Genomic DNA, 13,610 nt, shown 5'->3' on the forward strand with positions numbered 1-13,610 from the left:
GGTATACAAAGAGCCCCAAATTGTCTCTTTGTTGTGTCTCCTTGTAGCAGTTTGTGTCTCAGTGAGATGATTTTGTCTCTTTGAGGTTGTTTTGTGTTGTTTTGGCAGTTGCCTGGGTTTCTGAGTGAGGTAAATTTGTGTCTTAGTTAGGTATGTATATATGTTTTAGTCATTTTATGTCTCTTTAACATTGTTTTGCATATTACTGAGGTAATTTTGGGTTATTTTGAGTCGTTTTATGTGTCTCTGGAGTCATTTTGTGTCCTTTTGTAGGTGTTTGGGGGTCTTTGACTAAGTTGTATCTTATTGAGGTAACTTTGTGTCTCTATGAGATAATTTTGTCTTTTTCGGTCGTTTTGTGTTGCTTTGTGGTAGTTTTGCATATTTTTCAAGTAATTCTGTGTCTTTTTCAAAAAGTAATTTTATGCCTCTTTCAGCTTGTTTTACTTCTTGCTGTAGTTGTTTGGGCCTCTTTGATGTCATTTTATGTATTTTTTGAGGTAATTTTGCATCTATGTGGTGATTTTATGCCTTTTTTGTTGTTTTATGTTGCTTTGTGGTTATTTTGCGTATCTTTGAGGTAATTTGGATCTTTTCTTAGTCATTTTATGTCTCTTTTTGGATGGTTTGTGTCTTTTTGTGGTTATTGCATCTCTAACAAAATGTGTCTTATTGAGGTAATTTTGTGTCCCTATGAGGTCATTTTGTGTTGCTTTGTGGTTGTTTTGCCTGTTTTTGTAGATATTTTGAGCCAGTTCCGTTGCATTGCTTTGATGTCTTTTTGTGTGTCTTTGTGGACATTTTTTGTCTCTTCCTGTTTGTTAGATGTAAATTTGAGAGAGGTCAGGTCGGTAGGCCCATTCAGTAATCCATTCATGATTGTTACAAAAATGTAGAGCTACACGACAGTTACACGATTAATGAGTCAGTCAACAGAAAAGTAATACACAACTATTCTAAAGATCAATTATTGTCAAAATTACCTGTTTCCTCGACCTTAACATTTTCTGTATTTACTTTGTCTTATGTGGCTATGAACTGAATATTTTTGTGTAAAGACCTTTGGCTCAGAGATTATGATAGCAATTTTTCATAAATTTGTCACCATTTTTTTTGGCCAAACACCAAAATGAAATTTCCTGGGTCCAGACCTTTGAATGCATTAACTCCACCAAGCCTGAGTTGACTGATTGGTCTGACATCTTCACATCAAAAAGCAGATAAAAAACGATCCAATGAGTGCTGCAGGAGGATTAACAATCAGCCAGCCAACAGCACTCCTTTGTAAAGCTGTTGTCAAAGCATTTTCAAGAGGTGCTCAAGAACCACTGAAGAGTCACTACAACAATGGCGAGCGCTGTAGACAAATCAGCTAGCGGGGCTGTTCTTCTATCAACATTACATCTCATTATCCCCTGACATCGTGACTTGTTTTAAAAACGAGTATGTTGGCATGGCCATGGTGTGGACTTAAACTGACATTAGATTCAGGTGGACACATTGATCTCTTGTGATCAAACCTCCTCCCCGTGGAAATCTGTTAAAGTTCATGCAATGTCAGACTGACATTGGTAATTATTAGTTGCGGCAATCATTTGATTAAGCTCTGATTAATTTAACCTTTTCTTAAAGGCCTTTTTTTATACATTTTATTTAATCAGTTAACTTCTAACAATAACATTGTCTGTACAGTTTATTTCTCTGCATGACGGTTTACATGCTGTTTCACAGTCAAGGCTAAAATTTCGGTAGAGAAATAATGAATGAATGAATCCTTTATCTGAGACTGAGAGGGTTCATTCTTGACCTTGAAAAGACTGAATAGACATTTTGATGTGAGATTGTTTGGCAGGGTGCCATTTCCAGGGTCAACAATGAATTTTCAATTTCAAGTTTACATGAAAGTCCATGTAAAAGGCTCAAAAAAGTGAAAATATGAACATCTGCAAGATCTTGTGGTGTGATTTAAAGCTCCAGAACAGCCACAGGATGGACTAGATGGAGAGATAGTTTGGTCAGAAAAACCTTAACCTCTTTATTGGTAAATATATTGTCAAATTTAATTATACTGATAACCTTTAATAATTAGTCATATCCACCAAATGTTGGTCTTTAATAGCAGACTGTAAATGTCCTTGAGGTCACTAAAACTCCTAAATATCTAGAAATAATACAGAGAATGTGAGTCCTACATACATCTGAAGTCTCCAAAATGACAAAAATCTGAGTTAACTAATGCCCAAAAAACACTTAACTGGCAGTAAAACTATATACAAGTACTTGTTTCGAGGCCCAGCTATGATAAAACCTACCATAATATATAAAGTGTTGTACATGCACAGAGCGAGACAAAGACGGAGTCGCTCAGAAGAAATAGGCCTGCTCATATCCTGTGATGTTCCCAATGTAGACAGGCGTGTCCATGTAGATCAGTGACGCATCCTCTTCCTCAGGATTGTCAAACTGATGTAAACTTCTCCTTCCTAAACAAAGCAGAAGTGAGATGCATGTGATTAGAACTAAATAGATTAATCATCTCGATGGGAAACGGGGCCGAACAGGATAGCTCTTTAATGAAACATTTGAATTCAGGGATGTTTTGCTAAACTAATTTTATATTCCAATATCAATATATATTGTGATATTGTGAATTTTCTTGACATTCAGCTGTTGAAAAGACAGCATTATAACAAACTCTCTTAACTTAACTTAACTACATGATTTACAATAATAATAAGAAGAATTATTATTACTGTTATGATTATTATTATTGATTAAGTTTTTCATCTTACCTTCATTGACAAAAAAGCCAGCCAGCAGAGAGGACAACTGAACAGCATGAGCAGAGTGAGGAATGTTTCGGTTTCTGCTCCACTGAAAACGATTCACCTCTGGGTGCCACTGGACTCCATAGAAAGGATACCTTTTACCTGGTAGATATGTAAATTGCTGTTATTATAATTCTGTTACAAAGAAATGATTATAAGTCTGTCAAACTACGAGAAAAATAATCTTGTGTAACCTTCTATAGTTGAGACAAATTGGACTCCATTCTCTGCAATGTTTGTCGACAGTATGGAGAAGAAACTCTGCAGCTTCTCATTTTCCTGGAAGGTCTGGAAGTACATTTGTTTTATTACACATTGTAATATTTATTTATATTTTAATGTTCCATATTTAATTAGATTTAAAACAGTTCTTTGTTTTTGAGGTCACCTGACTAAGCATGCGTTCTTGTGCTTTCTTTTGATGCAGTGACACATTGTTTTCTCTGCATCAATCAAGCTCATCTTAGTTATCTATTCTGGATCAGATGTGCAGTGTGGAAAATTTGATTAAACACAAATTCATTTAGAAGTATGCACCTTATAAGCTTACTATAAGCAAAAACTTGGAGCACATAATTGATAAAATTACCACAACCCAAATGCCACACTGTAAACCACATTTTTAGGGCCCTTTGGGTAATAATCAAACCTTGATTAACCATACAGCTTATGTAAAATGTGAAGTAATCATCATTTTAATTTATGATTAATTTATGTCTGTACTGCATGTCTCATTAAGGCCTTTTTGAGTCCCACGTTTTTGTCCTGTGTGACCGAAACTCCTGAGAAGCATGATGCTTCTAATTTTATTTCTCTGCACAATAACATAAAAACCCATCAGGAAGTGAAACATACAGTACAGTGACACTGATCACTGATCACTGAAAGGATCAGCTGTACCTTCACTGTGACTCCGAAGCGGTGAAAATTGCCAGTCAGAGGTTCTTGGGTCAAAGCCCTCATGAGCTCGTTGGGGAAACCCTCAAACATCCTACTAGAGCCGGCCTCTGCAGGAAGAAACTGATATTAGGAAACCAACCAAACGGAAAAGGTTTCATCAAACAGTGACATTATTACAACATGAAAAAACACCCTCTGATTTGCTGCGTCTGCTGACACCAAGTGGTACGACTCAGTACATGCAGTTCTCCAGCTGCTAAACAATAAAATGACTCACTTTATTTTGACCTATTTAGAACATATTACTCAAAAGCTGTTCATCTAAAGATACGCATCAACAATAAAGCAGTGAGCTCTGACCTGTGGTGAGGTTGAGGGGCAGCGCTATGTTCTCAGCTGGGGTCTTTGTCAGCAGATTTTCGCCGGCCACCAGGACAGTCAGCAGTTGCATGCCCATGCATGTACCCCAGATAGGGAAGAAGTCGCCCTCATCATTGGCCTGACACACACACATAGTCAGATTTTTTACTTTTATATATCTAAAACAATAAAGCAACACCGAAAAGCTCTATTAACAATATCAAGACAAAACCTTGTTGGGGTTGTAGCAGAAGAGGAAATTTCCAGTTAGAGTTATTGTAGTGCATTCAAAATTGAACTTAAGTACCATGATATTAACAAAATTTTAACATTATAAAATTATACAATATATTAGCCTCCAGTGCAAAGCTTAATTCCTTTCCTGAATATTTAATGCTTTTTGGATTTATGATAGTAAAATAGTATATTTTTTGGTAAAACTATTTTAAAATTGGAGCTGGTTAAATTATTACACATACTGTTAGTTGGTATGAAATTCAGCATATTTTAAAATGTTATTGCATGTAGAAATATCAACAGAAAAATTTAAGTATGCAAAGTGGGCACAATAGCATTATTTATGTAGTAAAGTAAAACATTTAATTATTTACTTAAAGGTGCAGTTTGTAATTCTGAAGAAAGACATTTGATGCTTGAGTCTGATACCCAGTTTGTGAAAGACAGACGCTTCAGAAGGGCAGTTCGGTCAGACTACCAACTCAAGGTTGGCAGTCTTTAACTTTATTTAAGCTTTAATCATTAGTGTGACGTTAAAAAAAGTCTTATAAAATAAAGATACTCAAGATAGGAGCAATAACAGTTCGTAAAACTGTATTTAAACACAATACTTGAGTAAATACGCTGTTTGCTTTCCCTTTAAAAGACTAAAAAGATCAATTAAATCAAAAAAGGCATCAAAAGTATTTAAAAAAGAAGATATATGGAAACAGTGTTCTGCTGTACAAACCTTCAAAGCAAGTCTGTAAAAGATCTTGGCCACCTTGGCAAAGTCTGACGTCTCCAAATCTGCTGCTCCTCCAATAAAGAGCAAACTAAACAGACATAACAGTTAGACTGTAATAAGTGGATTTATTTAACATATAAATGTTATTGTATTTTCCTTATCCAACACATTTATAGTGACGCAACTCACCCATTTATCTTTTGGAAGATTTCTTCATACTCAGCGGTGGTAAGAGTCAATCTGTGGGAAGCAAACAAGAAAAAATACTTCCTTTAGTGTATCATTATACATTGTTTAGACAGCACAAATGCCAAAAGGTGACAAAAATGCCACTTCTTCTTTTTCAATAAAAGCTGCAAGAATCAACAGAGACATAATAGTAGATAAAATCATAAGCTGATAACAACAAACTGTCATTTTAAAAGATTTTAAAACAATAACTTAATATTAGTCTGGTGCTGCTGTCCAAAGAAGCCCTGTAACCATTTCCACTCTGCATATTAAAACAATGTGTGTTAAGAGGTAAATTATCTTCCATTTAATTCATAATTGTGAGTTTTTTTCCTGCTTCTGAAAATGACAGATCATACATCACAAAGTTTTAGTTAAAAATAGTATAATGTTGTCTATCTTGACTAACAAACAACATTAGAGGACTCAACCCACCTGATAGGCATCACTCTGCTGCCCCCAGACTCAGTGAATTTCACATAAGAAGCAGGTATAAACGTCCTCCCGAATGGTTGCAAGACATCATCTGTAACGATCTGAGTCAAAATGCCTGCGGGATCAAATTCAACAGTGTTACCACCACAAAAAACTCTTAATTTTCAAATGTATTTATAACCTCCACTTCTCTTCTTCTCTCTGTTTTTTCACTTACCGATCACTGGTCTGTCGTTCACAGCCTCCTGGGTGGGTTTAATCGGCATGGCTTTACTGCAACAAAAGCAGCATGTAAAAAACAACCACATATATGCTGAAAATCCTGTGCTGGACATGTTTTCACCCCGATTTCCACTGACCAATGAACGCCTTAATCAGTCTTGAAACGAGTAGGATGTTGTTAGAGAGTGTCGCTTTATGAAAGAAGCTGCAGCAGTCTTATATATGTGAGTTAGAAGAGGATATAGTCAGTACAGGGAAGTGAGGAATGCCCAGATTTACATGTCATAACTCCTCAACTGCACATGCCGGTCAGGCAGGATGACTGCTGAGGTAAACAAATATTCTGCTGACGGCTTGGACTTTTTGGCAAAATTTTTATTATTTAGAATGTGGTAAATGTTGCCAGTTTCCTGGTCAGAGGAAGATTTTGCAATTAAGTTCATAGAAATTACACGAGAGCATTTATGAGAGCAGCTCTCAGCTCACTCTACACATTCAAAGAGCTGTGAAACAGGTTTCTGTCTGAAACTGAAAGCAGGCTTTCTATTTATAGGATTTTAAGGGAGGGGACTTTATTGCTGATATGTGCACAAACTATGAGGCCAAACTGGGGCCAAACTTTGTAAATGGGTTCTGATTCTGCTGACAGAGACTCCTGAAACATCAACCCAGGAGGTTCTGTCTATTTTAAATCAATTAATGAGTTGACATCTTTTGAAAATCTTTATTTTTTGGACATCATTATGTGCAAATCTTTGCAGGGAAGCAAAATGACATCTAACTGATGAAATACTTAGCCTACTAAAAAATGCTGAAAGCGCTGCAGTTTCTGTAAAGGACATGGTTTCAACACAGATGTGATGACAGAGGGAGACAAATGTAACAAATGAGCAAACTTCATTCACTAATGTAGACTGTGAGATGTGTTTGGGAGGAGTGAACTAAACTAGTAGTTTGACTACATTTTTAAGCTTATTGGCAGTTTAACTACAATCATGTTTGCAAAACTTTTTTTGTTGAGTTAACTGCTAAAACTACAAACAATTTTGGGCCATAAAACAGAAGGAATGTTTGTTGTTTTTTTGCCTTTGTACTGTTATTGAACGTCTTTGACCACAATTAGTCTTAAGTATTGCTTATATTATTTATTAACAATTGTACAGATAAGTCCCTGCATGCCATTTCCGTTACTTGGCTAACAGAGAAACATGCACCATGTGTCCTCATCATTTGCCGCTGATAAGAGCAAAATAGAGCTCTGTATTCAGGTGACAGAGTATTTGCACAGAGGAGAACAGGAAGTTGCTCACTGGTCTGTCTCTTATTCCAGTGTGTCAGACTGAACCACCAGATGGAGACAAACTGTCGCCAATGTTACAAATCAACAGTCTTTTAAAAATCATGTAAGACAAACAAACAAGGAAAGATGCTCATCAAACCACAGTATGCAATGGTCAATGTTTAATATTTGTAGTGTTCAAATATGAGTTAGAAAGTCTTTTAAACTGACCGTTTTGTGTTTGGTTATCATGCGTTACATCACAAGTCCAGGTTACATGTATATGTATGTGTATGTGTGGTTAGATAAAATCAATATCCTGCATGTGTTACAAGAAAACCTACACAGCCAGAGGTTAAACATTGTTTAATATCACATCATACTTGATGTCAGTTAAATTCAGCATCAACCTCATAAAGCCACAAAAATTCATATGTTTAGGTCCCTCATAGTGCATCTATTTTTAAAAATACTGTCCATTTGTATGAACTCAAGTTCACTGTGATTCTTGTCGTCTATTCAGTATCCAGCTGAACAATTTCAGAAGCTACAGCATCAGTAAGTTCACACAGTTTTTTTTTAAAACTCTTGTTAGCTTTATAAACTATTTTAAGTATTACATTACAGTCACACAGTCAAAAAAGATTACTTTCCTGACAATAATGAGAGCAGTAGTCTCCATCTTCAAAAGGCAAACAAATACAACTGACCATATCAGTCATTCTCTGCAAACAAAACACAATAAACAAAAATCAGCATTTTAAAAAAAACAACAGTATTTTTAAAGTAACTTACTAAAAAGACATGAAGTTCAAGTCTTCCTAACCCTAACCCTTCCTTATCTCATTAATATTCACACTTACTTAAAACTTTTATTTTGCTGTTAATGTATTTTGTAGTACATACATACATACACACACACACACACACACACACACACACCCATCAGTGTTGTGTTATGAGAGGCAAAATGAGACAAAGAAACTTCAGAGGTGTAAGAAACACACAACAAAAATGTCAATATGCAGAATGAGTGTGCTGTGGATGTACACTTTTATAACAAAATGCAATGTGCAACGGGGAAATTAAATCTCTAACAGCTGCAAGAAGTGTAAGATAATATGTGAATGCTTGTAAGAAGAAAAAGACGTTGGACGACATAAAATGTAGTAAATCGCTGGAAACACTACCCCTGAGTCTCTCTAAATTCCTGACAAAGCATCTTCACACACCGGCAGCCAGCAGTCTTCCTTTGGCTTTAGTCCAATCCAAGATATACTAAAGAAAAAAAACAGAGTCCTTGTATTGTCATCATTTAATATGAGGTGAATTATGCTACATAATAGGAAATTTTTTTACATATTATCATCTCATATCAACATCATCATCACAAATATCTTTGCGGTTTTAAACCACATGGGAATACCATAACTGCTTGAAAATATGTCACACATATTATCTCATATGCATCGTTTTACTCGTACATGACTGGACGCTCCCCAATTCCTGACACCATGCTCCTTCCCATCTCCTGCCGGTTTTTTTTTCCCAAAGCACCTCCCAACCCCCGACTCCACGCCCACCATCCTCCTCATCCCACCCCCATCCTTTCCCTCAAGCCATCCCTCCACTCGCACCTCCGCCTCCATCCTACCCAACACCCACACACAGCACCTCCCCTTCCCACATCCACAATCATCCCCACCTTTCTCCCCTCTTCAAACATACCCCAACACACACACACACACACACAGAACTACATATATTTATATACAGGGTTTTAGTACACAGAATACCCGCACAGCAAATGTTTATCATCAAAATGTCAATATGCAGAATGAGTGTGCTGTGGATGTACACTTTTATAACAAAATGCAATGTGCAAGGGGAATTAAATCTCTAACAGCTGCAAGAAGTGTAAGTAATATGTGAATGCTTGTAAGAAGAAAGACGTTGGACGACATAAAATGTAGTAAATCTCTGGAAACTCACCCCTGAGTCTCTCTATTTCCTGACAAACATCTTCACACACGGCAGCCAGCAGCTCTTCCTTTGGCTTCAGTCCATCCAGATATACTAAAGAAAAAAACAGATGTCATGTATTTCATCATTTAATATGAGTGAATATGCTACATAATAGTAATTTTATTACATATATCATCTCATATCATCATCATCATCATCATATCTTTGAGGTTTTAACCACATGAATACCATAACTGCTTGAAATATGTCACACTTTTTATCTCATATGCATCGTATACTGTACATGACTGGACGCTCACCAATTCCTGACACCATGCTCTCCATCTCCTGCCGGTTTTTCAGGTACATCGGCCACACGTGTCCGTCAAAGTATCCAGGAGGATCAGGAGGTGTGTACACTCTCGAACTACCAATCAAAGACAAAAACTGAGGTAAAACCACAAAGACCTAAACTTTCTCTCTGTTTTTTTTTTTTTTTTTTTACTGCAGCTCAAACATGTAAAACAGGAAAAAGAAATGGCAACATAATCCATTAAAAGGCAAAACCGTAAAGTAGTGTATTATTGATTAGAAAATCTGACACCTTCGCCTTGTCTTGCAGACATCATAAGGTATTTCCATGAAGTATCTTTTGCAAAATAGCTCATTCAGAGGCCTGGAAAGGTAAAATATGAATTAAAAAACATCAGAGATACAGCATTATGACCAGGAATGTAATATTAATATTATTAAACCTTAAATTGTAATATCATTACATATATCCTGTGGAACAATTAAACCTTATGGTAAGAGATAAGAGAAAGGTGGATATAGGTCAAATCTCGCAGAAAATAATTACATATAAATTATAATTGCATATTGGAATGATTTTGTCTTTTCAGGTCTGCAATCATTATTACAACCAATACTTATGACATAATCTTTGGAAAGTGCACGTTTTATTTTTCAGTGATGGTTTTAATTTAATACTAATTTCCCATAAAGTTTCCAAGAGAGGAGGTGTAATTTGGTGCTAATTAGTAGAGTTTGTGTTGTTGATTTCCGCAAGAATCCCACTGAAAGAAATGCTACATGTGAACCTAAATATTGAATTATTAACCTTACATTACTTGTTTTTCGTGCATGTTGACTTGTATGTTTGCCAACATACAGTTTTTGAATATTCAGCTAAGTATCTGTTAGAATTAATAAATTAGAAGCCTACACCAACTGCAGTTTTCTCTTAAATTAGCATATAGGAACATTTTCTCTGGAACTCTCTCTAAATTATAAGCCTGTTAAATAAAATGTAAATTATGACTTAAATAAATACAGTAACTTCTCTCGTGTACCTGTGGTTAAAAATGAGGAAGCCCTCCACTATGAGCACATACACCTCCTCCTCACCCACTGACGGTGTCGCGTGCTCTGGACCTCGCTGCCGCAGAAACGACTCAGGATCTCTTTGCCACGAGTTGATGTCGCTCATCATCTTGTCCATGTGGAGAGCACCGAGCACTTCAACAGAATAAAATGAGAGAGATTTTCTTTGTCCAATCATAAAAGTGCAATATTGATAATTGATTCAATATTAAGGTAACTTAACTACAAAATGCCAATCAGTCTTGGTTCCAGTTTCTCAATTTTTTTTTAAATTAATTATTAGATTTTGTTTTTATCTATTCAGTTAACTTTTCATTTAGATAATTTCCAAACATTTTTATTTTATTTCCCAAGATGAAGATCTAAATGCTGTTTAAAAGTTTTTTTCTTTTCTTTTTCTTAAATTTGATGCAGAATTATTACTCTGAAATTTTTCTTTCTGTCTTTTTTGGCCTAAAAGTATTCAATTTCACATAATTTATACTGAAAATATCCATTTGCATATTAAAAAAAAACTCTCCAGGTCACTTAAACTCTCAAATTCCCAGAAAAAATATTGAGGACCTGACCGTAGCATGCTTAATGAATACTTCTCCTTGTTGCATTCAACCATAAATCTATCTACAGTTTTCACGTAGAAACACTTCAGCCGCACCCAAAATGTCTTAAACAAGTTTAAAAAAGTGTCCTTACTGTCATATTGCTTAAACCCTTTGCTGTCCACTGGTACCACAGAGTCATCCTGAAGAAAAGAGCATCCACTGTGATCACACAGGCTCTCACGTTCCCAGCATTAAGTGTAAAAAGCAATGATTTGATTTAAAGACGTCTACCTTAAAATACGAATCCTGTGCAATCAGACAGCTGTTGGATATCTGCTGGTGAAGACTTGTAGAAAGAGTAGATTTCCCTCCATTGGTCATCCTGAAAGAAAAACAGTGCACATCACTAAGAACATTTTAAAGCTGCACAAGCGCACATACACCATTGAATTGTTACTATTTTTACCCGCTTCCTTTATAATAATAGATTAACAAACTAGTACTCAAGTAAAATATAAAAATGTGTGCAATGCTACAATGAACAACATAGACTACATAAGTAAGAAAGACAATAAGAATATATGCAATATGTGTCACGTGATAAATATAGCCTACATTCAAGAGTTTAAAGGATATTGCACATTTAAATAATTGCAAAGATGATTGCCGTGACTGAAACATTGTACCGAATATTGCAGTTAAGACATTTTATGTTTATGTTGTAAATGAAAAGGGAATATATAGGCCGATAACATCAGAATTTCCACTCTTGGGTATCAGTCTCAAAAATCCTATATCAGTCAGGCTCTAATTGACAAGCTTAACTTTAAGGCCGCACACTTGGTATATATTTTGTTTTCTAATTAAAATATGTTAGTTTGTGCAAAAAAATAATTATTGTCCCATATTACCAAATTTTTGAAACACTCAACACTCATTTGAGCCTCAAAAAAATCAGTCAGGCTGTTGTCAGTACCCCGTGACATTACTGTTGTGTGGTCAGAAGTGCAACCTAACTACACTCAGAAGTGCAACACACTTAAAACCAGAACGACCAGCATCACTCCCAAACTGCAAAAAAAGATTAAAGAATTTCAGAACAAAGTTAGCACAAAATCTACTGAGAGTGCAACATTTTGGTCAAACACCTTTGTCAGGTACCCTGATTTAATTTTTCTACAGTCTGCACACTTCTCTGCAGGGTGTGCATGAACCAACACTTAATTTGACATTAAAGTTTTTAAATATTTGTGTACTACTTCTATTGGATGTTTGCATTTACAAACTATGAATGCAAAGGTAAAAAAAAATAATAATAATAAAATTTTTAGGCCCATATTCTTTTTTTTCATGACACTTACCTGCACATCTGTAGAGTAAATGTATGTTAAAACAAACAAAAGCTGGACTTTGTCACACACATCAGACATAAGTGCGTTTTTCACTTCAAAGAAACAGACTCTTATCAGTCTTATCTGCCTCATGGTTGTCACATGCTCTGGTGGCTCCCTTACTGCCCTCGCTGCATGTATTTTAGCCAATATTAACAGGTCATTCAGTAATAGGAGGATAATGCATTTCCTAGTGTCTTTTTGTGACTCGTTGTGTTGTCTCTCTGTAGTCTCACACAATAAAACACCAAGGAACATTTCAGAATCTGAAACTCAAATATCTGAATAAACAATATCAGAATGTTATTACAAAAACACGTGTATTCACTTTATATTATATTTATAAATGTGGTGTGACAACCTTAAGCATGCAAAATGCTATCTGAGGTCCAACAGGCTATCTGGAGGCAAAATGACCCAGGCAGAGCAACAAAAAGCATGCAGGAAGGTAACCACGGCAACACGTGAATGTTTACAACCCTCAGGACTCACTTACCCGCCAACTCCAACCACCACTGTCTTCATTTCAGTTTTTATTGTATAAAACTGCTAAAAGCTAAATAATAAACGGCTCGTGTGCATACTTGACTAGTGCGAGGGCATGTTGGTGGCTATATCAACTTTGTACTGACGCTTTTCCGCTATTGGATGCTTGTGATTGGCTGATGGGATGTTACGTCACTTAAGACCTGCCCATTGAGAAAAAAAAGACAAACATTGAGAATATTTAGAAATTTTTTAACATTTAGAATATGATAAACAGTTAAATTAATATAGTGTTACAGCGGAGTTATTTAAAATGAACACATAATAAAGTACAAGTAAGCTAAATTAAATATAATAAACAAACAAAATTAAGATACAATGTGCAGAAAGTTCAGAGTGAAAAAGTAAATAAATAGATTAGATAAAATAAAGTAATACCATAATAACAAAACACAACATAGCACTATTAAATACACTAAATAATACAATGTAACATACAACAATGTAAATAATTTAAGACATAATCTAAAAAAATGCAATAGGAATAAATAAATAATTTTTAATACATGATAAGATAGAGATATTAAGTATTATAAAGAATAACATAACACATATTTATTGTGC

The 13,610-nt window shown here is 35.4% G+C and overlaps 2 protein-coding genes across 4 annotated transcripts; both read right to left on the minus strand.

Annotated features, from left to right (window-relative positions):
• Positions 1 to 2,010: 2,010 nt before the first annotated feature.
• Positions 2,011 to 6,204, minus strand: LOC121944931 (gamma-glutamyl hydrolase). Of its 2 annotated transcripts, XM_042488897.1 has the most exons (10): positions 6,078 to 6,204; positions 5,936 to 5,991; positions 5,719 to 5,833; positions 5,242 to 5,292; positions 5,056 to 5,140; positions 4,089 to 4,227; positions 3,729 to 3,835; positions 3,023 to 3,116; positions 2,793 to 2,930; positions 2,011 to 2,483 (listed from the first exon to the last, which is right to left on the minus strand). In XM_042488897.1, the coding sequence occupies exons 2-10, from the start codon at positions 5,982 to 5,984 to the stop codon at positions 2,365 to 2,367; spliced, it is 897 nt and encodes a 298-aa protein (XP_042344831.1). In that variant the 5' UTR covers positions 5,985 to 5,991; positions 6,078 to 6,204; the 3' UTR covers positions 2,011 to 2,364. The 2 variants fall into 2 exon arrangements, with proteins under 2 accessions (XP_042344831.1, XP_042344830.1); XM_042488896.1 differs by having other exon boundaries at positions 5,936 to 6,203.
• A 1,182-nt stretch (positions 6,205 to 7,386) lies between these two features.
• Positions 7,387 to 13,089, minus strand: nmrk1 (nicotinamide riboside kinase 1). 2 transcript variants are annotated; one of them, XM_042488898.1, is made up of 8 exons: positions 12,997 to 13,089; positions 11,401 to 11,491; positions 11,261 to 11,309; positions 10,537 to 10,702; positions 9,789 to 9,860; positions 9,505 to 9,611; positions 9,212 to 9,295; positions 7,387 to 7,944 (listed from the first exon to the last, which is right to left on the minus strand). In XM_042488898.1, exons 1-8 carry the CDS (start codon positions 13,023 to 13,025, stop codon positions 7,934 to 7,936), a joined length of 609 nt encoding a protein of 202 aa, XP_042344832.1. In that variant the 5' UTR covers positions 13,026 to 13,089; the 3' UTR covers positions 7,387 to 7,933. The 2 variants fall into 2 exon arrangements, with proteins under 2 accessions (XP_042344832.1, XP_042344833.1); XM_042488899.1 differs by lacking the exon at positions 9,789 to 9,860.
• Positions 13,090 to 13,610: the final 521 nt, after the last annotated feature.

The sequence above is a fragment of the Plectropomus leopardus genome, chromosome 6 (assembly GCF_008729295.1).
Source record: "Plectropomus leopardus isolate mb chromosome 6, YSFRI_Pleo_2.0, whole genome shotgun sequence".
Classification (NCBI taxonomy): domain Eukaryota; kingdom Metazoa; phylum Chordata; class Actinopteri; order Perciformes; family Serranidae; genus Plectropomus; species Plectropomus leopardus.

Coding starts and splice junctions, on each gene's coding strand:
- nmrk1 (XM_042488898.1), bottom strand. CDS start 13,025: ATGAAGACAGTGGTGGTTGGAGTTGGCGG. Junction 11,310..11,400: donor CACAGGATTCGTATTTTAAG/GTAGACGTCTTT, acceptor TCTTTTCTTCAG/GATGACTCTGTGGTACCAGT. Junction 9,296..9,504: donor GAGCATGGTGTCAGGAATTG/GTGAGCGTCCAG, acceptor TTTTTTCTTTAG/TATATCTGGATGGACTGAAG.
- LOC121944931 (XM_042488896.1), bottom strand. CDS start 6,053: ATGTCCAGCACAGGATTTTCAGCATATATGTGGTTGTTTTTTACATGC. Junction 5,834..5,935: donor GAACGACAGACCAGTGATCG/GTAAGTGAAAAA, acceptor TTGATCCCGCAG/GCATTTTGACTCAGATCGTT. Junction 5,293..5,718: donor AGCAGAGTGATGCCTATCAG/GTGGGTTGAGTC, acceptor TGCTTCCCACAG/ATTGACTCTTACCACCGCTG.